This window comes from Oncorhynchus kisutch, linkage group LG9, assembly GCF_002021735.2.
Source record: "Oncorhynchus kisutch isolate 150728-3 linkage group LG9, Okis_V2, whole genome shotgun sequence".
Taxonomy (NCBI): domain Eukaryota; kingdom Metazoa; phylum Chordata; class Actinopteri; order Salmoniformes; family Salmonidae; genus Oncorhynchus; species Oncorhynchus kisutch.
The window spans coordinates 36,446,068-36,472,345 of record NC_034182.2 but is presented as its reverse complement, the minus strand read 5'-3'; the positions used below and the strand labels follow the sequence as shown (position 1 = coordinate 36,472,345).

The 26,278-nt window shown below is 45.5% G+C and overlaps 1 protein-coding gene across 2 annotated transcripts in view; it reads right to left on the bottom strand.

The window, feature by feature from the left end:
• Window positions 1–7,874: 7,874 nt before the first annotated feature.
• The window catches only part of LOC109897121 (actin-binding LIM protein 2), a gene marked incomplete in the record, with an annotated part of 115,094 nt that continues 96,690 nt past the window's right edge, over window positions 7,875–26,278 (bottom strand). For both annotated transcript variants that reach the window (XM_031832552.1, XM_031832553.1), the window contains 3 exon segments: window positions 7,875–8,655; window positions 25,240–25,320; window positions 25,488–25,495. In XM_031832552.1, coding sequence (XP_031688412.1) covers window positions 8,542–8,655; window positions 25,240–25,320; window positions 25,488–25,495 — 203 coding nt within the window.

Here is a 26,278-nt window from a genome sequence, read left to right as displayed (position 1 = left end):
CTGAGGAGTATTTATGTTGGTAATAAAGCCCTTTTGTGGGTGAAAAACTCATTCTATGCCCTCCTGGGCCCACCCATGGCTGCAACCCTGCCCAGTCATGTGAAATCCATGGATTAGTGCCTAATGAATTTATTTCAATGGACTGATTTCCTTCTATGAACTGTAACTCAGTAAAATCTTTGAAATTGTTGCATGTTGCGTTTATATTTGTGTTCAGTATACATAAAATCACAGCATATGGTATCCATTGGTTACACAGTTATTTGTATGTCCACACCATATAATTAGGAATTAGAATACTTATTTAGTAAGATCTTAATGGTTTACACAGACAATGCAAAATAAACGATGACAGAACCAAATTCATTGGAACATATTCTTCATTTTGCAAAACGCCAACGTCCTTCTAATTGTGGCTTGGAGAGAGGAGGCTTTGGGTTAAACTGAGCCATTAAGTTAAAAGAAGGAATCAAATCCTATTTGATAAAGACTAATCATTCCATAACATTTGGGTGAATGCCATATTAAAAAAGGAACATTCTACAACAACAACAAGTAGCCTATGGCACTTTTCTGCGACTGTTGTGGCACAATGGGTACACCGGTATACAGAACGGTATTCATAAATACCTTTAATTACAATCAAACAAGCAAAAACATGGGTAGTCAGTCATTGACAAGATGTTAAGTCATATTATGTATCTATATTAAAGGCAGAACAACAATAAATCTGATTGCATCTATGGGCAGCTTGCTCTGATGTCCTGTACTGTAAAGTTGTGAATCCAACACTATATTGACCTAGATGTGAGGGAGACTCGCTGCTGTTTACGCCGCGTGGAAGGCCTGTTTGTCTAAAGAGATGATGAAACGGGCTCTGGTTGTGCAATCTGGCCTAGCTTGAACTATCTGGTCTATCTGAGCTCTGATGATCTGGCCTGAACTTGTCCCTAAGACACTGACTGATCTACGGACAGTATTGCATTTCTCCCCTAATGGTTAAGGTTAGGTTTTGGAGAATTAAATCCGATCCTAGATCTGTATCTAAGGGCAAGTTCGGAGCTCAGACCTGGCTGGATATGTGGTCCTTAGTTTCGGGCCTTCCAGGGAACACTATGGTTTCCACAGCTGTTCAAATAAGACAACAAACACAGTCTTTCCCAACAGCCATGGTGGGAAAACCCTTCTCACCATTGATAACGTTACATCAACATTCTTTCAATGTTAAAATAATGTTGCAACGGTGAGCCACTTTGCCTGAGGGTCAACAAACCCCAAAAGGTAATTTGACTTTTAACCAATCAGAGTCTTGTTTGAACTGTATTTATGGTAATATGCCATCTAGCTGACACTTTTAACCAATCAGAGTCTGGTTTGAACTGTATTCATGGTAATATGCCATCTAGCTGACACTTTTAACCAATCAGAGTCTGGTTTGAACTGTATCCATGGTAATTTGCCATCTAGCTGACACTTTTAACCAATCAGATTCTGGTTTGAACTGTATCCATGGTAATATGCCATCTAGCTGACACTTTTATCCAATCAGAGTCTGGTTTGAACTGTATCCATGGTAATATGCCATCGAGCTGACACTTTTATCCAATCAGAGTCTTGTTTGAACTGTATTCATGGTAATTTGCCATCTAGCTGACACTTTTAACCAATCAGATTCTGGTTTGAACTGTATCCATGGTAATATGCCATCTCGCTGACACTTTTATCCAATCAGAGTCTGGTTTGAACTGTATCCATGGTAATATGCCATCGAGCTGACACTTTTAACCAATCAGAGTCTGGTTTGAACTGTATCCATGGTAATATGCCATCGAGCTGACACTTTTAACCAATCAGAGTCTGGTTTGAACTGTATTCATGGTAATATGCCATCTAGCTGACACTTTTAACCAATCAGAGTCTGGTTTGAACTGTATCCATGGTAATATGCCATCTAGCTGACACTTTTAACCAATCAGAGTCTGGTTTGAACTGTATCCATGGTAATATGCCATCGAGCTGACACTTTTAACCAATCAGAGTCTGGTTTGAACTGTATTCATGGTAATATGCCATCTAGCTGACACTTTTAACCAATCAGAATCTGGTTTGAACTGTATCCATGGTAATATGCCATCTAGCTGACACTTTTATCCAATCAGAGTCTGGTTTGAACTGTATCCATGGTAATATGCCATCGAGCTGACACTTTTAACCAATCAGAGTCTGGTTTGAACTGTATCCATGGTAATATGCCATCTAGCTGACACTTTTATCCAATCAGAGTCTGGTTTGAACTGTATTCATGGTAATATGCCATCTAGCTGACACTTTTAACCAATCAGAGTCTTGTTTGAACTGTATCCATGGTAATATGCCATCTAGCTGACACTTTTATCCAATCAGAGTCTGGTTTGAACTGTATCCATGGTAATATGCCATCTAGCTGACACTTTTATCCAATCAGAGTCTGGTTTGAACTGTATTCATGGTAATATGCCATCTAGCTGACACTTTTATCCAATCAGAGTCTGGTTTGAACTGTATCCATGGTAATATGCCATCTAGCTGACACTTTTAACCAATCAGAGTCTGGTTTGAACTGTATCCATGGTAATATGCCATCTAGCTGACACTTTTAACCAATCAGAGTCTGGTTTGAACTGTATCCATGGTAATATGCCATCTAGCTGACACTTTAATCCAATCGATTTACGGTCATGCGTGCATACATTGTTTAATTTGATTTATTATTTGATTTAAACTAACTGTACAACCTAACTACACACGCATTCATACACAAATCACTCTTCCAAACTCAACTTTATAAACCATAGTTCGATAAAGCTGACACGAGATTTTAGGTAGTGCATTTTGCAACTTTATCACCATTCACATTCAACGAGGCACACTCAAGCACTTCAATTTGCTGTGGTCTCCTTTTGTTTCGATAAAGCACTTTAATTGCAGATTGACATTAGAAATCAGACAGAAGACATGAGCTTTTATGTAGTCTTACTTACAGAAGGAGCTAAATGAAATTTGATATGAATTCAGATTGCCTGTATTTTTGCCACTATACCTTCCCATTAGATTTAAAGATACCATCCACAACCTCCCTTGAAATGTCTATAAATACATGTTGGACATTAAAGCAGCTGAATTGGGCTTTTCATCGGACAAAAGTGGTGTTGTGTGTGTCAAAGAATGAACCAAATGATCAACAACATCAAGAAAACAAGCACACACATTCATGCATTTCCATTGTAGATGAACCTCAACAATCTCTCATATACATGTGCTAACGCTAACATTTACCTTGGCTTGCATAACAAACTCTGACACAAATATACACAGTATGTGTCACATACTGCTCACAGTTGAATGATTGGTTGAGCTTCCGGAGACGAAGCAAAAGCCAATGCATGTATTTCCACTACACACTGCGTGTGACCGTTGCTGGGTTACAAAGAACAAACATAGAAAGGGTTAATTGTCTATCACAGAATGTCTAGATAAAGCTCATTGTTAATTCATTAAGCAAAACTTAACTCGTTATGCTTCAGTGCTGCTGCAGGTCTGTGTTCAGATAGTGTGGTGACAACGAACAGATAAGTGTGGCATAATGAGTGTCTTAACTCATCGGAAAATGATCTGAAAGCATTCATAGAAACGTCTGACAATGATTCCACAAGTCAAAAATAGCTTACAAAAATAATGTGTTTTTTTTATTTTATTGGGAGGGCCATGTACGTAAAAGTGTCTGGCAATGCGGTGTTTGACAACGTGACTTGAAAGAACCTGTTGCTCCACACATCTGCTGTGGGTGTCAGTGGTGCCAATGCTAGAGCCGGTACCCATGATTCTCGCTGCTGTCCCTGATCCAACCTCAACTCTCCTATATTCACTGTTTTACGAGTGGCTTGTTGTAACAAATCACAGCTATCAAATAAACTACCAACATAAAACATATTTTCTTATCTTTACTTAAGATTTCTCTCAATTTTTATGAAGAGAAAACAAGCACAAATATAGTAAGGTGCTTTGACGTTTTCTGAAGTCAAACTGTAGTAGTTTCTTATCCCCGTCTTTGGCCTTGTCATGCCGCAGTGTATTGAGTAGCCATGCCCTCCACTGCTGTAAAATGATACCTCTGTTGTTCAGATATGGGATCTGTGGTGGGTTAGAGGCTAGAACAGGCTACAGTGGGGAAAGGGAGGATAAGGAATGAAAATGAAGGAAAGAAAAGGAGATGGAGTGAAAAAATTGTAAGAGGAGAGAGGAGAGAGGAGAGGAGAGAGGAGAGGAGAGAGGAGAGAGGAGAGGAGAGAGGAGAGGTAAGGAGAGAGGAGAGGTAAGGAGAGAGAGAGGAGAGAGGAGAGGTAAGGAGAGAGAGAGGAGAGAGGAGAGAGAGAGAGAGGAGAGAGGAGAGGAGAGAGAGAGAGGAGAGAGGAGAGAGGAGAGGAGAGAGAGAGAGGAGAGAGGAGAGGTAAGGAGAGAGAGAGGAGAGGTAGGAGAGAGGAGAGAGGAGAGAGGAGAGGAGAGAGAGAGGAGAGAGAGAGAGGAGAGAGGAGAGGTAAGGAGAGAGGAGAGAGGAGAGGAGGAGAGGAGAGAGAGAGAGGAGAGAGGGAGAGGTAAGGGGGAGAGAGAGAGGAGAGGTAAGGAGAGAGAGAGGAGAGAGAGAGGAGGGTAAGGAGAGAGAGAGGAGAGAGGAGAGTAAGGAGAGAGAGAGGAGAGAGGAGAGGTAAGGAGAGAGAGGAGAAGGAGAGGTAAGGAGGAGAGAGAGAGAGAGGTAAGGAGAGAGAGAGGAGAGAGAGAGGAGGTAAAGGATAGAGTAGAGGAGAGAGGAGAGGTAAGGAAGAGAGAGAGGTAAGGAGATGAGAGAGGAGAGAGTAGAGGTAAGGAGAAGAGAGGAGCAGAGGAGAGAGGTAAGGAGAGACGAGGAGAGTAAGAGAGAGAGAGGAGACGGTATAATGGAGAGAGAGAAGGAGATGGTAAGGAGAGAGAGAGGAGAGGTAAGAAGAGAGAGAGAGGCAGAGGTAATGAGAGAGAAGGAGAGAGAGAGGTAAGGGGAGGAGAGAGAGGACCGGAGAGGAGAGAGAGGTAGGAGAGAGAGTGAGAGAGAGAGAGAGGGAGATGTAAGGAGAGAGAAGAGGGGAGGAGGAGAGGTAGGAGAGAGAGAGGAGAGGGTAAGGAGAGCGAGAGGAGAGAGGAGAGGATAGGAGAGAGGAGAGGATGAGGTAAGGAGAGAGAGAGGAGAGAGGAGAGAGGTAGGAGAGAATAGGGAGGAGAGAGGAGAGGTTAAGTAGAGAGAGAGGAGAGGTAGGAGAGAGAGGAGGAGAGGTAAGGAGAGAGAGAGGAGGGTTAAGGAGAGAGAGAGAGGAGAGGTAAGGAGAGGAGAGAGGAGATGGTAAGGAGAGAGAGAGAGGACGAGAGAGGAGGAGAGGTAAAGGAGAGAGAGAGGAGAGATAAGGAGAGAGAGAGAGGAGAGGTAAGGAGAGAGGAGATGGTAAGGAGAGAGAGAGAGAGAGGATGAGGTTAAGGAGAGAGAGAGGAGAGGTAAGGAGAGAGGAGAGGTAAGGAGAGAGGAGAGAGAGAGGAGAGAGGAGAGGTAAGGAGAGGTAAGGAGAGAGAGAGGAGAGGTAAGGAGAGGTGGGATGTGAGAGAGAGGAGAGAGGAGAGGTAAGGAGAGAGGAGAGGAGAGAGAGAGGAGAGGTAAGGAGAGAGAGAGGAGAGGTAAGGAGAGGTGGGATGAGAGAGAGAGGAGAGAGGAGAGAGGAGAGGTAAGGAGAGAGGAGAGGAGAGAGAGAGGAGAGAGAGAGGAGAGAGAGAGGAGAGGTGGGATGAGAGAGGAGAGGAGAGAGGAGAGGTAAGGAGAGGTGGGATGAGAGAGAGAGGAGAGAGGAGAGGTAAGGAGAGGAGAGGAGAGAGAGAGGAGAGAGAGAGGAGAGAGAGAAGGAGAGGTGGGATGAGAGAGGAGAGGAGAGAGGAGAGGTAGGAGAGGTGGGATTGAGGAGAGAGAGGAGGAGAGAAGAGAGGAGAGAGGAAGATGTAAGGAGAGGTGGGATGAGAGAGAGAGGAGAGAAGGAGAGAGGAGAGAGGAGAGAGGAGAGAGAGAGGAGAGGTAAGGAGAGAGGAGAGCAGAGAGAGAGGAGAGGTAAGGAGGAGAGAGAGGAGAGCGAGAGGAGAGAGAGGAGAGGTAAGGAGAGAGAGAGGAGAGAGGAGAGGTGGGATGAGAGAGAGAGGAGAAGGAGAGAGGAGTGAGGAGAGTTAAGGAGAGGTGGATGAGAGAGAGGAGAGAGAGAGAGGAGTGAGGAGAGGTAAGGAGAGGGTGGGATGAGAGAGAGAGGGAGAGAGAAAGAGGTAGTGAGGAGAGGTGGTAAGGAGAGGTGGGATGAGAGAGAGAGGAGAGAGAGAGGTAAGGAGAGAGGAGAGAGGAGAGGTGGATGAGAGAGAGAGAGGAGAGAGAGAGAGGAGTGAGGAGAGTTAAGGAGAGGTGGGATGAGAGAGAGGAGAGAGAGAGAGGAGTGAGGAGAGGTAAGGAGAGGTGGATGAGAGAGAGAGGAGAGAGAGAAAGGAGTGAGGAGAGGTAAGGAGGAGACGGTGGGATGAGAGAGAGAGGAGAGAGAGAGAGAGATGAGAGGTAAGGAGAGGTGGGATGAGAGAGAGAGAGGAGTGAGGAGAGTTAAGGAGAGGTGGGATGAGAGAGAGAGGAGAGAGAGAGAGGAGTGAGGAGAGGTAAGGAAGAGGTGGGATGAGAGAGAGAGGAGAGAGAAAGGAGTGAGGAGAGGTAAGGAGAGGTGGGATGTGAGAGAGAGGAGAGAGAGAGAGAGATGAGAGGTAAGGAGAGGTGCGATGAGAGAGAGAGGAGAGAGAGAGAGAGATGAGAGGTAAGGAGAGGTGGGATGAGAGAGAGAGAAGAGAGAGAGAGATCAGAGGTAAGGAGAGGTGGGATGAGAGAGAGAGGAGAGAGAGAGGAGTGAGGGAGAGTTAAGGAGAGGTGGGATGAGAGAGAGGAGAGAGAGAGAGGAGAGGTAAGGAGAGGTGAGATGAGAGAGAGGAGAGAGAGAGGAGCGAGAGAGATGAGAGGTAAGGAGAGGTGGGATGAGAGAGAGAGGAGAGACAGAGAGAGATGAGAGGTAAGGAGAGGTGTGATGAGAGAATAGAGAGGGAGAGAGAGAGAGAGATGAGAGAGAGGAGTGGGGAGAGGTAAGGAGAGGTGGGATGAGAGAGAGAGGAGAGAGAGAGGAGTGAGGAGAGGTAGGAGAGGTGGGATGAGAGAGAGAGGAGAGAGGAGAGAGAGAGAGGTAAGGAGAGGTGGGATGAGAGAGAGAGGAGAGAGAGAGAGTGAGGAGAGGTAAGGAGAGGTGGGATGAGAGAGAGAGGAGAGAGAGAGGAGTGAGGAGAGGTAAGGAGAGGTGGGATGAGAGAGAGAGGAGAGAGAGAGAGGAGGGAGGAGAGGTAAGGAGAGGTGGGATGAGAGAGAGAGGAGAGAGAGAGAGGAGTGAGGAGAGGTAAGGAGAGGTGGGATGAGAGAGAGAGGAGAGAGAGAGAGGAGTGAAGAGAGGTGGGATGAGAGAGAGGAGAGAGAGAGAGAGGAGTGAGGAGAGGTAAGGAGAGGTGGGATGAGAGAGGAGAGAGAGGAGTGAGGAGAGGTAAGGAGAGGTGGGATGAGAGAGAGAGGATAGAGAGAGAGGAGTGAGGAGAGGTAAGGAGAGGTGGGATGAGAGAGGAGAGAGAGAGAGGAGTGAGGAGAGGTAAGGAGAGGTGGGATGAGAGAGAGAGGAGAGAGAGAGAGAGAGAGAGAGAGGAGTGAGGAGAGGTAAGGAGAGGTGGGATGAGAGAGAGAGGATAGAGAGAGAGAGAGGAGTGAGGAGAGGTAAGGAGAGGTGGGATGAGAGAGAGAGGAGAGAGAGAGAGGAGTGAGGAGAGGTAAGGAGAGGTGGGATGAGAGAGAGAGGAGAGAGAGAGATGTTAAACAAGACACGGTAGATAAGGAAAGAGAGTGAGACCTTAGAAAACGATAAAAGAGGGAAAACCTCAACCGTTCCAAGTGGAGACAAACACAGTAAAAGGAACACACATATGAAACCAGTGAGATACACAGAAACAAAGAGAAAAAAAGCTCATGAATTTTTAGAAAAGCTGCTATTTCTCTTTTTTGCAGAGGAAGGGAGAGCGGGATGCAGAACTCGCATAGAGGGATGAGAGGAGAAGAGGATTGGAGGAGGAGTGGTGTGACGGACCATGTAAATGCAGCTCCCTTACCTCCCTTAAAGGTGAATCACAGTAACATTCAGACCACTCGCATACAAAAGCTATAGGTGACGAACATCGCCTCGACGTTGGATGTTACAGCGACATTGTGAAACCATTGGGTACTCCCAACCACTCCTCATTCTGTCTGCGATTAGATGTTTCTCAGTTTTAACGTAACGGTTCATATGTAGATTATTTCAGATGTTTTTTTCTTTCTTCCAGACAGGACAGACGTTGTAGACTGGAGATGTTATAATGATTTTTCTCCCGTTCTCCTGCTTGGCTTTAGAAAAGGCGTGCCTTCTTTTTCATGTCGTTCTTCTTCCACAGAGCCATGCGGTCAAACTGATTCAGGGTCATCCCAAACACATGGTGGAAGTCCTCTGGGGAGAGGTGTCTCTGGAAGAAACACACATACAACAAGATTTGTTTATATTCCTTCGAATGACAAGGCAGAGAGGAAAGACACTACATGGCCAACAACTATGTGGACACCCCTTCAAATTACGATCTTACATCTGTAGATACACTACATGGCCAACAACTATGTGGACACCCCTTCAAATTACGATCTTACATCTGTAGATACACTACATGGCCAACAACTATGTGGACACCCCTTCAAATTACGATCTTACATCTGTAGATATACTACATGGCCAACAACTATGTGGACACCCCTTCAAATTACGATCTTACATCTGTAGATACACTACATGGCCAACAACTATGTGGACACCCACTATGTGGACACCCATTGGGGCGGCAGGGTAGCCTAGTGGTTAGAGCGTTGGACTAGTAACCGGAAGGTTGCAAGTTCAAACCCCCGAGCTGACAAGGTACACATCTGTTGTTCTGCCCCCGAACAGGCAGTTAACCCACTGTTCCTAGGCCGTCATTGAAAATAAGAATTTGTTCTTAACTGACTTGCCTGGTTAAATAAAGGTAAAAATATGTGGACACCCCTTCAAATTACGATCTTACATCTGTAGATACACTACATGTCCAACACTATGTGGACACCCCTTCAAATTACGATCTTACATCTGTAGATACACTACATGGCCAACACTATGTGGACACCCCTTCAAATTACGATCTTACATCTGTAGATACACTACATGGCCAACACTATGTGGACACCCCTTCAAATTACAATCTTACATCTGTAGATACACTACATATACAAAAGTATGTGGACACCCCTTCAAATGAGTTGATTGAGCTATTTCAGCCACACCCGTTGCTGACAGGTGTATAAAATCGCACACACCGCCATGCAATCTCCATAGACAAACATTGGCAGTAGAATGGCCCGTACTGAAGAGTTCAGGGACTTTCAACGCAGCACCGTAATACGATGCCACCTTTCCAACAAGTCAGTTCATCAAATTTCTACCCTGCTAGAGCTGCCCCCAGTCAACTGTAAGTCCTGTTATTGTGAAGTGGAAGCATCTAGGAGCAACGGCTCAGCTGTGAAGTGGTAGGTCACACAAGCTCACAGAACTGGACTGCTGCGTGCTGAAGTACGTAGTGCGTAAAAATCATCTGTCCTCTGTTGCAACTCTCACTACCGAGTTCCACACTGCCTCTGGAAGCAAAGTCAACACATGATCTCCATGAGCAATGCTAAGCGTCGGCTGGAGAGGTGTAGAGCTGGCCGCCATTGGACTCTGGAGTGATGAATCATACTTCACCATCTGGCAGTCTGACGAACAAATCTGGGTTCGGCGGATGGCAGGAGAACACTACCTGCCTGAATGCATAGTGCCAGCTGTAAAGCTTGGTGGAGGAGGAATAATGTTCTGGGGCTGTTTGTCATGTTTTGGGCAAGGCCCCTTAGCTCTTAACGCTACAGCATTCTAGACGATTCTGTGCTTCCAACAATGTGTCACCAGGAGAAAGCCCTTTCCTGTTTCAGCATGACAATCCACTCGCGCACAAAGGTGGTCCATACAGAAATGGTTTGTTGAGATCAGTGTGGAGGAATTTAATTGGCCTGCAAAGAGTGCCCGACCTCACTAATGCTGTTGTGGCTGAATGGAACAAAGTCCCTGCAGCAATGTTCCAACATCTAGTGGGACTCCTTCCCAGAAGAGTGGAGGCTGTTATAGCAGCAAAGTGGGGACCAACTCCATATTAATACCCATGATTTTGAATGAGATGTTCGATGAGCAGGTGTCCACATACTTTTGATCAGATAGTGTATGACACACAGAGAGAGAGACAGATACTATCAAATACACAGAGTTCACTTTTAGCATCACACACAGTCATAATTGTAGCTACAGTATCAACCACAGACAGTGCCTCATCTCTATTGACACCAGCCTGTTTAAGAGTCCATGTCTTGTGAAATGCCCTCTTGAGTGCGGTCCACTCCCCTACAAACTCAGACTAACATAAACACACACACACACACACACACACACACACACACACACACACACACACACACACACACACACACACACACACACACACACACACACACACACACACACACACACACACACACACACATACACACACACACACACACACACACACACACACACACACACATACACACACACACATACACACACACACACACACATACACACACACACACACACACACACATACACACACACACACACACACACACACACACACACACACACACATACACACATACACACACACACACACACGGTTGGGGAGTAATTGGTTACATTACCAACAAGAATATTGTAATCATATTACAGATACTTTTGAAAAAGTAGATGATTACTTATGGGATTACTTTTAAAATATATTATGACACCTTTCTGTTTTGATCAAAAAAGGTGCAAGTTTAAGTTTGTTCCACCTGAGTAAGTCTGACTGCTAGTCAGAGACCACTATGATGACACACCAAATGATGACCACCAATCAGAGACCACTATGATGACACACCAAATGATGACCACCAATCAGAGACCACTATGATGACACACCAAATGATGACCACCAATCAGAGACCACTATGTTGACACACCAAATGATGACCACCAATCAGAGACCACTATGATGACACACCAAATGATGACCACCAATCAGAGACCACTATTATGACACACCAAATGATGACCACCAATCAGAGACCACTATTATGACACACCAAATGATGACCACCAATCAGAGACCACCATTATGACACACCAAATGATGACCACCAATCAGAGACCACCATTATGACACACCAAAAGATGACCACCATTCAGAGACCACCATTATGACACACCAAATGATGACCACCAATCAGAGACCACCATTATGACACACCAAATGATGACCACCAATCAGAGACCACCATTATGACACACCAAATGATGACCACCATTCAGAGACCACTATTATGACACACCAAATGATGACCACCAATCAGAGACCACTATTATGACACACCAAATGCGTTTGTGGTGGTGTAAAAAGTCATAAAGATATCTTAATGGAAAACGACACAAATAAAAGTGAAAGTTACCCAGTAAAATACCACTTAAAAGTAAACATATAAATCAGTTCAAATTCCTTATTGTAGCTCTATGCTGCAGTCAAATGACCTAGTGGCCATATGTGTGGATAGTTAATCATATTTTTCAACTCTATATCTGACATGGTACAGGTGCCTTCTTTTTTTAAGCCCATAGCGGTTTATACTTTTGTTTCAGAGTAGATTTGTTTAAGACGACCAAGAAACACTCTGTGTGAACCTGATTTAGCCCCCTGCAGTAAAAGGTCAAGCAAACCAGACGACACCAATTCCTTGTGTTTGTATTTATTTGCAGATAGCCAGGGGCAACACTCCAACATTCAGACATCATTTACAAACAAAGCATGTGTGTTTAGTGAGTCCTCCAGATCAGAGGCAGTAGGGATGACCAGGGATGTTCTCTGTTTAGTGAGTCCACCAGATCAGAGGCAGTAGGGATGACCAGGGATATTCTCTGTTTAGTGAGTCCACCAGATCAGAGGCAGTAGAGATGACCAGGGATGTTCTCTGTTTAGTGAGTCTACCAGATCAGAGGCAGTAGGGATGACCAGGGATATTCTCTGTTTAGTGAGTCCACCAGATCAGAGGCAGTAGAGATGACCAGGGATGTTCTCTGTTTAGTGAGTCCACCAGATCAGAGGCAGTAGGGATGACCAGGGATGTTCTCTGTTTAGTGAGTCCACCAGATCAGAGGCAGTAGGGATGACCAGGGATATTCTCTGTTTAGTGAGTCCTCCAGACCAGAGGCAGTAGGGATGACCAGGTATGTTCTCTGTTTAGTGAGTCCACCAGATCAGAGGCAGTAGTGATGACCAGGGATGTTCTCTGTTTAGTGAGTCCACCAGATCAGAGGCAGTAGGGATGACCAGAGATGTTCTCTGTTTAGTGAGTCCACCAGATCAGAGGCAGTAGGGATGACCAGAGATGTTCTCTGTTTAGTGAGTCCACCAGATCAGAGGCAGTAGGGATGACCAGGGATGTTCTCTGTTTAGTGAGTCCTCCAGATCAGAGGCAGTAGGGATGACCAGGGATGTTCTCTGTTTAGTGAGTCCACCAGATCAGAGGCAGTAGGGAGGACCAGGGATGTTCTCTGTTTAGTGAGTCCACCAGATCAGAGGCAGTAGGGATTACCAGGGATGTTCTCTGTTTAGTGAGTCCACCAGATCAGAGGCAGTAGGGATGACCAGAGATGTTCTCTGTTTAGTGAGTCCACCAGATCAGAGGCAGTAGAGATGACCAGGGATGTTCTCTGTTTAGTGAGTCCACCAGATCAGAGGCAGTAGGGATGACCAGGGATGTTCTCTGTTTAGTGAGTCCACCAGATCAGAGGCAGTAGGGATGACCAGGTATGTTCTCTGTTTAGTGAGTCCACCAGATCAGAGGCAGTAGGGATGACCAGAGATGTTCTCTGTTTAGTGAGTCCACCAGATCAGAGGCAGTAGGGAGGACCAGGTATGTTCTCTGTTTAGTGAGTCCACCAGATCAGAGGCAGTAGATGACCAGGGATGTTCTCTGTTTAGTGAGTCCACCAGATCAGAGGCAGTAGGGATGACCAGGGATGTTCTCTGTTTAGTGAGTCCACCAGATCAGAGGCAGTAGGGATGACCAGGGATGTTCTCTGTTTAGTGAGTCCACCAGATCAGAGGCAGTAGGGAGGACCAGGTATGTTCTCTGTTTAGTGAGTCCACCAGATCAGAGGCAGTAGATGACCAGGGATGTTCTCTGTTTAGTGAGTCCTCCAGATCAGAGGCAGTAGGGATGACCAGAGATGTTCTCTGTTTAGTGAGTCCACCAGATCAGAGGCAGTAGATGACCAGGGATGTTCTCTGTTTAGTGAGTCCACCAGATCAGAGGCAGTAGATGACCAGGGATGTTCTCTGTTTAGTGAGTCCTCCAGATCAGAGGCAGTAGGGATGACCAGGGATGTTCTCTGTTTAGTGAGTCCACCAGATCAGAGGCAGTAGGGATGACCAGGGATGTTCTCTGTTTAGTGAGTCCACCAGATCAGAGGCAGTAGGGATGACCAGGGATGTTCTCTGTTTAGTGAGTCCACCAGATCAGAGGCAGTAGGGAGGACCAGGGATGTTCTCTGTTTAGTGAGTCCACCAGATCAGAGGCAGTAGGGAGGACCAGGGATGTTCTCTGTTTAGTGAGTCCACCAGATCAGAGGCAGTAGGGATGACCAGGGATGTTCTCTGTTTAGTGAGTCCACCAGATCAGAGGCAGTAGGGAGGACCAGGGATGTTCTCTGTTTAGTGAGTCCACCAGATCAGAGGCAGTAGGGATGACCAGGGATGTTCTCTGTTTAGTGAGTCCACCAGATCAGAGGCAGTAGGGATGACCAGGGATGTTCTCTGTTTAGTGAGTCCACCAGATCAGAGGCAGTAGGGATGACCAGGGATGTTCTCTGTTTAGTGAGTCCACCAGATCAGAGGCAGTAGATGACCAGAGATGTTCTCTGTTTAGTGAGTCCACCAGATCAGAGGCAGTAGGGATGACCAGGGATATTCTCTGTTTAGTGAGTCCTCCAGATCAGAGGCAGTAGGGATGACCAGGGATATTCTCTGTTTAGTGAGTCCTCCAGATCAGAGGCAGTAGGGATGACCAGAGATGTTCTCTGTTTAGTGAGTCCTCCAGATCAGAGGCAGTAGGGATGACCAGGGATGTTCTCTGTTTAGTGAGTCCACCAGATCAGAGGCAGTAGATGACCAGGGATGTTCTCTGTTTAGTGAGTCCTCCAGATCAGAGGCAGTAGGGATGACCAGGGATGTTCTCTGTTTAGTGAGTCTACCAGATCAGAGGCAGTAGGGCTGACCAGGTATGTTCTCTGTTTAGTGAGTCCTTCAGATCAGAGGCAGTAGGGATGACCAGGTATGTTCTCTGTTTAGCGAGTCCTTCAGATCAGAGGCAGTAGATGACCAGGTATGTTCTCTGTTTAGCGAGTCCTTCAGATCAGAGGCAGTAGGGATGACCAGGGATGTTCTCTGTTTAGTGAGTCCACCAGATCAGAGGCAGTAGGGATGACCAGGGATGTTCTCTGTTTAGTGAGTCCACCAGATCAGAGGCAGTAGGGATGACCAGGGATGTTCTCTGTTTAGTGAGTCCACCAGATCAGAGGCAGTAGGGATGACCAGGGATGTTCTCTGTTTAGTGAGTCCACCAGATCAGAGGCAGTAGGGAGGACCAGGGATGTTCTCTGTTTAGTGAGTCCACCAGATCAGAGGCAGTAGGGAGGACCAGGGATGTTCTCTGTTTAGTGAGTCCACCAGATCAGAGGCAGTAGGGATGACCAGGGATGTTCTCTGTTTAGTGAGTCCACCAGATCAGAGGCAGTAGGGAGGACCAGGGATGTTCTCTGTTTAGTGAGTCCACCAGATCAGAGGCAGTAGGGATGACCAGGGATGTTCTCTGTTTAGTGAGTCCACCAGATCAGAGGCAGTAGGGATGACCAGGGATGTTCTCTGTTTAGTGAGTCCACCAGATCAGAGGCAGTAGGGATGACCAGGGATGTTCTCTGTTTAGTGAGTCCACCAGATCAGAGGCAGTAGATGACCAGAGATGTTCTCTGTTTAGTGAGTCCACCAGATCAGAGGCAGTAGGGATGACCAGGGATATTCTCTGTTTAGTGAGTCCTCCAGATCAGAGGCAGTAGGGATGACCAGGGATATTCTCTGTTTAGTGAGTCCTCCAGATCAGAGGCAGTAGGGATGACCAGAGATGTTCTCTGTTTAGTGAGTCCTCCAGATCAGAGGCAGTAGGGATGACCAGGGATGTTCTCTGTTTAGTGAGTCCACCAGATCAGAGGCAGTAGATGACCAGGGATGTTCTCTGTTTAGTGAGTCCTCCAGATCAGAGGCAGTAGGGATGACCAGGGATGTTCTCTGTTTAGTGAGTCTACCAGATCAGAGGCAGTAGGGCTGACCAGGTATGTTCTCTGTTTAGTGAGTCCTTCAGATCAGAGGCAGTAGGGATGACCAGGTATGTTCTCTGTTTAGCGAGTCCTTCAGATCAGAGGCAGTAGATGACCAGGTATGTTCTCTGTTTAGCGAGTCCTTCAGATCAGAGGCAGTAGGGATGACCAGGGATGTTCTCTGTTTAGTGAGTCCTCCAGATCAGAGGCAGTAGGGATGACCAGGGATATTCTCTGTTTAGTGAGTCCTCCAGATCAGAGGCAGTAGGGATGACCAGAGATGACCAGAGATGTTCTCAGATTCACCTCTACATCGCCAGAGGAACATAGGAGGAGTAGAATAAGGGTACGGCTAAAAGCTATGAGAATTGGTCGTCTAGAACGTCTGGAACATAGAGTAAAAGGAGGTTTCTGGGGGCGATAAAATAGCATCAAGGTATAATGTACAGACAAATGTATGGTAGGATGTGAATACAGTGGAGGTAAACCTAGGTATTGAGTGATGAAGAGAGAGATATTGTCTCTAGAAACATCGTTGAAACCAGGAGATGTCATTGCATGTGTGGGTGGTGGAACTAATAGGTTGGATAAGGTATAGTGAGCAGGACTAGAGGCTCTACAGTGAAATAAGCCAATAAACACTAACCAGAACAGAAATGGACAAGACATATTGACATTAAGGAGAGGCATGCTTAGTCGAGTGATCAAAAGGGTCCGGTGAGTGGAGAGGTTGGTTGGTGATTTAGACAGCTAGCCAGGGCATCGGTAGCAAGCTAGCATAGGATGGAGGTCTGTTGTTAGCCACCTCCTGCGCTCCGTCAGTAGATTAGTGGGGTTCCGTGTGGTAGAGGGGATCAATCCAAATCACACAACAACAACAAAAATAAAAACAATAGATATAGTTATAGAGGCCCAAGAAGAAAACATAATAATAATAATAAAAAAAATAATAAAAATAAATAAATAAATAAATTGTCCGATTGTCTATTCAGATAGCAGCCGGTAAGACAGCTAACGGTTAGCAGGCCGCAGATGGGCGTTCAGGTAACTTCGCGACGGAGGAGCCAGCCGAATAACTCCTTCGGGTAGATAACGTCGGCAGTCCAGTTGTGAAGGCCCGGTGGGGCTCCGCGAAGGCAGCAAAACGGGTCCGGATAGGCGACGGCAGCCCAGGTGCGATTGATGGAACTCAGGAGTGATTGACGGAGCTTGCTAGCTCCGGAACAATTGATGTTTGCTCCGGAATCGACGAAGGCCGATAGTCACACGGATAGCAGCTAGCTAGCTGTGAGATCCGGGCATGAATGTCCAGAGAGCAGTCGAAATCCAGGGACATGGAGAGAAAAATTGGTCCGGTATGCTCCGCTCCGAGCCGCGCTGCGCCGTACAGAACTGGCGATAGACTTTCGAGCCAAAGGATAGCCGATGACCACAAACCGTGGTTAGCTGAACACCAACGACTTGCCAGTAAAGGAGCCAACTAGCTTCTGAACTAGCTTCTGGATTAGCTACTGGCTAGTTTCAGGCCAGCCTCCTGGAGTTTCTGGCTAGCTTCTTGGAGGATTACAGATCTGAGGTAAATAATACTTTTTTATAAATATACATTGGTGAGGCGGGTTGCAGGAGAGTGTTTTGAAGATGAGTTGATGGAAAATAAAAATAAAATGTATGTGAAAAAGTTGTAAATATATATATAAACAGGACACGACAAGACGAGGACAAAAGACGTCTGAACTGCTATGCCACCTTGGAGAACGTCAGCCGGGCTAGACAATCTGGACCCTTTCTTTCTAAAATTATCTGCAGAAATTGTTGCCACCCCTATTACTAGCCTGTTCAACCTCTCTTTCGTGTCGTCTGAGATTCCCAAAGATTGGAAAGCAGCTGCGGTCATCCCCCTCTTCAAAGGGGGGGATACTCTTGACCCAAACTGCTACAGACCTATATCTATTCTACCGTGCCTTTCTAAGGTCTTCGAAAGCCAAGTCAACAAACAGATTACCGACCATTTCGAATCTCACCATACCTTCTCTGCTATGCAATCTGGTTTCAGAGCTGGTCATGGGTGCACCTCAGCCACGCTCAAGGTCCTAAACGATATCTTAACCGCCATCGATAAGAAACATTACTGTGCAGCCGTATTCATTGATCTGGCCAAGGCTTTCGACTCTGTCAATCACCACATCCTCATCGGCAGACTCGACAGCCTTGGTTTCTCAAATGATTGCCTCGCCTGGTTCACCAACTACTTCTCTGATAGAGTTCAGTGTGTAAAATCGGAGGGTCTGCTGTCCGGACCTCTGGCAGTCTCTATGGGGGTGCCACAGGGTTCAATTCTTGGACCGACTCTCTTCTCTGTATACATCAATGAGGTCGCTCTTGCTGCTGGTGAGTCTCTGATCCACCTCTACGCAGACGACACCATTCTGTATACTTCCGGCCCTTCTTTGGACACTGTGTTAACAACCCTCCAGGCAAGCTTCAATGCCATACAACTCTCCTTCCGTGGCCTCCAATTGCTCTTAAATACAAGTAAAACTAAATGCATGCTCTTCAACCGATCGCTACCTGCACCTACCCGCCTGTCCAACATCACTACTCTGGACGGCTCTGACTTAGAATACGTGGACAACTACAAATACTTAGGTGTCTGGTTAGACTGTAAACTCTCCTTCCAGACCCATATCAAACATCTCCAATCCAAAGTTAAATCTAGAATTGGCTTCCTATTTCGCAACAAAGCATCCTTCACTCATGCTGCCAAACATACCCTTGTAAAACTGACCATCCTACCAATTCTCGACTTTGGCGATGTCATTTACAAAATAGCCTCCAATACCCTACTCAACAAATTGGATGCAGTCTATCACAGTGCAATCCGTTTTGTCACCAAAGCCCCATATACTACCCACCATTGCGACCTGTACGCTCTCGTTGGCTGGCCCTCGCTTCATACTCGTCGCCAAACCCACTGGCTCCATGTCATCTACAAGACCCTGCTAGGCAAAGTCCCCCCTTATCTCAGCTCGCTGGTCACCATAGCATCTCCCACCTGTGGCACACGCTCCAGCAGGTATATCTCTCTAGTCACCCCCAGAACCAATTCTTTCTTTGGCCGCCTCTCCTTCCAGTTCTCTGCTGCCAATGACTGGAACGAACTACAAAAATCTCTGAAACTGGAAACACTTATCTCCCTCCCTAGCTTTAAGCACCAACTGTCAGAGCAGCTCACAGATTACTGCACCTGTACATAGCCCACCTATAATTTAGCCCAAACAACTACCTCTTTCCCAACTGTATTTAATTTTATTTATTTATTTATTTTGCTCCTTTGCACCCCATTATTTTTATTTCTATTTTGCACATTCTTCCATTGCAAAACTACCATTCCAGTGTTTTACTTGCTATATTGTATTTACTTTGCCACCATGACCTTTTTGCCTTTACCTCCCTTCCCACCTCATTTGCTCACATTGTATATAGACTTGTTTATACTGTATTATTGACTGTATGTCTGTTTTACTCCATGTGTAACTCTGTGTCGTTGTATCTGTCGAACTGCTTTGCTTTATCTTGGCCAGGTCGCAATTGTAAATGAGAACTTGTTCTCAACTTGCCTACCTGGTTAAATAAAGGTAAAATAAATAAAAATAAATAAATAAATAAAAATTGTTGAGGTTTTGGCCATGAACGTGGTTCCCTCACCACCACACCCACCCCTTCCCCCAGGGGAGCAGAGCTGGGGCCTGACGTGGACACACTCTGTCTGGGGTGAGCACAGAGGGACAGAGGGCTTGATCTGGAGGGTAAGCATTTCTCCCAAACCCTAACCCCTAAGACTGAAAGACTGGGTCTACGAGGAGCTTCATCCTCTTAAAATGTATTTACAAACTGCTTATTATTATTATTATTTAGTATTTACAGTTTTTTCCCCAATTGCTAACAAGCACCGGTCAATACTGAAGTTCCCTTTTTTTAAACTCTTCACACAGTCTGCATTACCAACATGCATCTTGGCCAAACAGTTCATCTCACCTCCAAAACTCCCTCAAACCACCAAAACACTTCATACATGTCTCAGAATAAGCTCGTTGGACCAGAACACTGGCAACAGTTCTCACTCAGAAAGCATACGTTGTCACTCATAACACACTGACCTAAAAAACACTAACAACAGAGAGCTTTACATAAACTATGAACTTATCTCTTTGAAGTTGAAGTCAATTTGCTTCAATAGCCTTTATCTTTTCTATATCTTTGCATATTGTAATGAAACAAAAAAACAATTCCTGCAATTCCAGGGCTGCAATAATAATTACAACAAAAACAACATGTGTAGTATAACACTCCTACTGTACAGTACTGTGAGGGTTCTAGTTCTCATCAACATGTATAGTATAACACTCCTACTGTACAGTACTGTGAGGGTTCTAGTTCTCATCAACATGTATAGTATAACACTCCTACTGTACAGTACTGTGAGGGTTCTAGTTCTCATCAACATGTATAGTATAATCACCATTACTGTACAGTACTGTGAGGGTTCTAGTTCTCATCAACATGTATAGTATAATCACTCATACTGTACAGTACTGTGAGGGTTCTAGTTCTCATCAACATGTATAGTATAATCACTCATACTGTACAGTACTGTGAGGGTTCTAGTTCTCATCAACATGTATAGTATAACACTCCTACTGTACAGTACTGTGAGGGTTCTAGTTCTCCCTCTCCTGCATTTGGCCACAAGTTCTCATCAACATCACATCTTCTCTGGCGATGCATCTTGGAAAGTATCTTCTGGAATGTCTAGTCAAACCATGGCAGTCTTCAGGAGAAGTGTCTCCACACCCTGGCAGTCTTCAGGAGAAGTGTCTCCACACCCTGGCAGTCTTCAGGAGAAGTGTCTCCACACCCTGGCAGTCTTCAGGAGAAGTGTCTCCACCTCCCTGGCAGTCTTCAGGAGAAGTGTCTCCACACCCTGGCAGTCTTCAGGAGAAGTGTCTCCACACCCTGGCAGTCTTCAGGAGAAGTGTCTCCACAACCTGACAGTCTTCAGGAGAAGTGTCTCCGCAGTCTTCAGGAGAAGTGTCTCCACACCATGGCAGTCTTCAGGAGAAGTGTCTCCACACCCTGCCAGTCTTCAGGAGAAGTGTCTCCACACCCTGCCCGTCTTCAGGAGAAGTGTCTCCACACCCTGCCTGTCTTCAGGAGAAGTGTCTCCACACCCTGGCAGTCTTCAGGAGAAGTGTCCCCACACCCTGGCAGTCTTCAGGAGAAGTGTCCCCACACCCTGGCAGTCTTCAGGAGAAGTGTCTCCGCACCCTGGCAGTCTTCAGGAGAAGTGTCTCCACACCCTGGCAGTCTTCAGGAGAAGTGTCTCCAGACCCTGGCAGTCTTCAGGAGAAGTGTCTCCACACCCTGGCAGTCTTCAGGAGAAGTGTCTCCACACCCTGGCAGTCTTCAGGAGAAGTGTCTCCACACCCTGGCAGTCTTCAGGAGAAGTGTCTCCACACCCTGGCAGTCTTCAGGAGAAGTGTCTCCACACCCTGCCTGTCTTCAGAAGAAGTGTCTCCAGACCCTGCCAGTCTTCAGGAGAAGTGTCTCCACACCCCACATTCATAGCATCCAGTAAGGATATCTGGTCATGTGGATGTTGGTCATAAACCTTCCACCTCCACGCAGAGAAAACCTCCTCTATGGGGTTTAGGACGGGGGAGTATGGAGGCAGGAACAGTACTGACATCCTGGGATGTGCAGTAAACCAGTCTATGACTGCAGCAGAGTGGTGGAAAGCCACATTATTCCACACAACAACGAAGGTAGGGGAGTTTATTGCCCCTCTCTCCTCCACTGACACAAGTCGATTATACAGGTCCTCCAGAAAATAAATGAGCCTCTCTGTATTGTAGGGGCCAATGAGTGGTTTGTTTAACAGAAAACCATCGTTGGACAGTGCTGCACACATTGTGATGTTAGCTCCTCTCTGGCCTGGGACATCCACGGTTGCTCTCTGTCCAATCACATTTCTTCCCCTGCGGCGTGTTTTTGCCAGGTTGAATCCAGTTTCATCCACAAAGATGAATGTATGTGCAGTTTGCCTGCTTTCCATCTCCATTACTCTCTAAAATACAGTAAATCCTGTTTTACGGAACTTTACATTATGCATAGCTGGGTATCTACCCTGTTTGGTTATTGAACAGACATCTTACTTGGACATATTGATACCGGAGTTCTCTCACACATTCACCATTTCTGATTCATCCTTATTTTATGTTTCTCTATCACTATGGCAACAGTTGTTCTGACCATAGTCACATTCCCAAAAGTGATTTTGTCTGCCCACACTCTGTCTGCCTACACTCTGTCTGCCCACATTTCCCTCAGTTTTATTGCATTGTTGCCAATTACCATGTCAACAATGGCAATTTCCTGCACATCTGATAATATTCTGTTTTCTATGTTTCAATCTGCTTTTACTGCAGAAATGGTTACTGGTTACTGCATTCAGTTTTGGAAACATTGTGTTCGCATTTGAAAGCATGTGCTGCAAATATATAGTTTTGCAGGTGGTGGAGTATGAATGAGAAAAGAGTTCAGGGATTTCGGAGAATGTGGTCATTGGATGCGTTTTGTGTGAAAGCAAATGAAAAATAATTCACAGTTTGGTCCACATACACTTCTGTTTCGCTGACTGTGTGAAGAGTTTTGACAAGGTGACTTCAGTTTTGACCGACGCAAGAAAGAAAACCCTGTAAATACGTATTTACATTTGTATTTAAATATATTGGAGATAAGTGCTATATAATGCCTAGCATATGCTTATAATGCTTAGCTATCCTCTGGTCCAGAAATAGACCTACAGGCAGACATATTTTAACACCCAAAGTGTTAGCCACATGCACTGACACTAGTCAAGTATTGGTTAAGCAGCTTTCTTCACTATCAGACCTCATTCTACAATCTATGTGAAATGAGACCCAAAACCTATTGTTTTCAACATGAGAACTGTGTTGGTCACAGGTGTGTGTGCGTTTTATCATTAGGTTTAACACACCAAATCAAATCCCTTGCCTCAGAAACCTTCCTCTAAACCACCGCCCGGCCCGACCTCAGCCGGGTTCGCATTACAAACACTCTATAACATTCTCCCAAAATGTCAGTATTATACAATGGAACAAAAACACGGTATGGCATTGATTTTGCCCAAGGACAAAGACATTAACAGCTAGATCATAAAAGTATTAAGTTGGCAACAAGGTTAAAGATCGACTCTTGCCTATATGTCTCCATGGCAATGTCGACTGTAAATTAGACACAAGCTGTCATCGTGTGATGGTCAATCACCTGGTTTATATACCGACTAGGCATCTACAGCGGAGAAGGGAGGAATCTGGGCAAGGCACTGCTGGCATCACATCAGATGAATGCAACATGGTACACACACCATGGGGCTGTGTGAATGTACGCGCATGTGTGCGTGCGTTTGTGTAGAATACACTGAGAACAGGGAGTACTGAGGACAATGATCTCTCGCTCTCTCTCTCTCTCTCTCTCTCTCGCAAAACACCAGTCTCAACGTTACAGTGAATGGATGCTGGCCTTCTAGGCAGAGTTCTCTGTCCAGTCTCAATGTCAACAGTGAAGAGGCGACTCCAGGATGCTGGCCTTCTAGGCAGAGTTCCTCTGTCCAGTGTCAGTGTTCTTTTACCCATCTTAATCTTTTCATTTTATTGGCCAGTCTGAGATATGGCTTTTTCTTTGCAACTCTGCCTAGAAGGCCAGCATCCCGGAGTCGCCTCTTTACTGTTGACATTGAGACTGGACAGAGGAACTCTGCCTAGAAGGCCAGCATCCCGGAGTCGCCTCTTTACTGTTGACATTGAGACTGGACAGAGGAACTCTGCCTAGAAGGCCAGCATCCCGGAGTCGCCTCTTTACTGTTGACATTGAGACTGGACAGAGGAACTCTGCCTAGAAGGCCAGCATCCTGGAGTCGCCTCTTCACTGTTGACATTGAGACTGGACAGAGGAACTCTGCCTAGAAGGCCAGCATCCCGGAGTCGCCTCTTTACTGTTGACATTGAGACTGGTGTTTTGAGGGTACTATTTAATGAAGCTGCCAGTTGAGGACTTCTGAGCCGTCTGTTTCTCAAACTAGACACTCTAATGTACTTGTTCTCTTGCTCAGTTGTGCACCGGGGCCTCCCACTCCTCTTTCTATTCTGGTTAGAGACAGTTTTTGATGTTCTGTGAAGGGAGTAGTATACAGCGTTGTATGAGATCTTCAGTTTCTTGGCAATTCCTCACATGGAATAGCCTTCATTTCTCAGAACAAGAATAGACTGATGAGTTTCAGAAGAAAGGTCTTTGTTTCTGGCCATTTTGAGCCTGTAATCGAACCCACAAATGCTGATGCTCCAGATACTCAACTAGTCTAAAGAAGGCCAGTTGTATTGCTTCTTTAAGCAGAACAACAGTTTTCAGCGGTGCTAACATAATTGCAAAAGGGTTTTCTAATGATCAATTGGACTTTTAAAATGATAAACTTGGATTAGCTAACACAACGAGCCATTGGAACACAGGAGTGATGGTTGCTGATAATGGGCCTCTGTACTCCTATGTAGATATTCCATTAAAAATCACATTTTTCATCTACAATAGTCATTTACAACATTAACAATGTCTACACTGTATATCTGGTCAATTTGATGTTATTTTAATGGACAAAAAAAAGAAAAGTGATTTTCTTTCAAAACAAGGACATTTTTAAGTGACCCCAAACTTCTGAACGGTAGTGTATGTATTCATATCAGTAGGCTGGTAGTGTATGTGATTTGTTGTGGACAGTGACACACCATGAGATGAGTATTCTTGGTGTCGGACTTATAACATAAAAATATTTAAAAAATCTTTGTCCAGTTTGAGGTGAGTAATCACTGTTCTGATATCCAGACGCTCTTTTCGGTCATACGAGAAGGTAGCAGCAACTTTATGTACACAATAAGTTACAAACAATGCACAAAAAACAAAAAAAACTAGCAGTTGGTTTGGAGCCCGTAAAACGGTGCCATTATCATCATAATGCACACACACACACACACACACACACACACACACACACACACAGAGGGTGGAAGTTTAGGGGTGATACACGGCATGATAAATCACTAGTTTATAAGTCTGTGTGATGCTAGGGGAGCAGGCCGTCAACGTTGCCACAACGCTACTCTCACAACATTGGGACAACGTGATGAGAGGCCGGTGGAGAACACACACGCTGAGGTTCTGGAGCGCTGTGTAAGAGCTCGTCTCAGTCTCCCTGTAGGATGGTAGGATTCATAACCAGATCACCACAGGACTGGAGACTGGAGTCTCACAGGACAGAGGGAGGGAGGGAGTAGGAATAGAGAGAGGGGGAAAGAGAGGGAGGGGTAGAGCTAGAGAAAAGAGAACATATCTTTGCCCTAAGTGCTGAGGTAGAGAGTGAGATAGAGGCAGAGAGAGAAATAAATAAGGATGGGGGGGGGGGGGGAGAAATATGATGGCTTCTCACCTCCAGTCTGGTACGGTCCACATCTCTGGGTAGCTTCACCCTCACCCTGTGGGTCACAGACAGCACCTCATAGGGGTACACCTGGAAGGAACACATGCACACATGAAAAAACACACGCTGTCAGCTATTTAACACTACAGCCAGCCTGGTGAGAGAGATAATGTAATCTACAATAGATTTAGCCAAAGATATCAAAGTGTATTTGCCAAACACATGACGCTAACATGATGTGAAACATTGACCCTCACCTTGTACTCTGGAGGAGAGGAAAAAGGAAAGAGTGAAAAAGAGGGAGAAAGAGAGAGAGAAATGTCAGATTAATGACTGTGTAATTATTTCAGTATGAAAACTACCATAAAAGAGCAAATCAATTACAGCGCAAATAAAATACATAGATGCAAATGAAAGTGATTATTTTAATAACTTATGAGATATTGTGTTCCAGCTCAGTACGTCAAAGGCTTTAAAAAAGCCTGGGACCCACTCTCTCCCACTGACACAAAACACACTCCCCGCACACACACATAGACTCTGTGAAACTATGCTTTTACAGGCTTGGCACTGTGTGTGCTCTCTGGCTGAGGAATAGCAGGAGCATGCTGAGGCAGACAGCTCTGGAACGGTGACTCACACTGATGTAACTCATTAGGCAAAAGGATGTGGCTTCAGCAGCCGTGAGTGAAAACCCGTCCACCTGAACTGCTTCCCATTAAAAGTGCATTTAATTTATTTTAATTTAACTTTAAATTAACTAGGCAAGTCAGTTAAGAACAAATTCTTATTTACAATGATGGCCTACCAAAAGGCCAAACGCCTCCTGCAGGGACGGGGACTGGGATAAAATAAATCATATATACAGTATAGGACAAAACACACATCACGACAAGAGAGACAACACAACACTACATAACGAGAGACCTAAGACAACAACATAGCAAGGCAGCAATACATGACAACATAGCATGGTAGCAACACAACATGACAACAACATGGTAGCAACACAACATGGCAACAACATGGTAGCAACACAACATGGCAA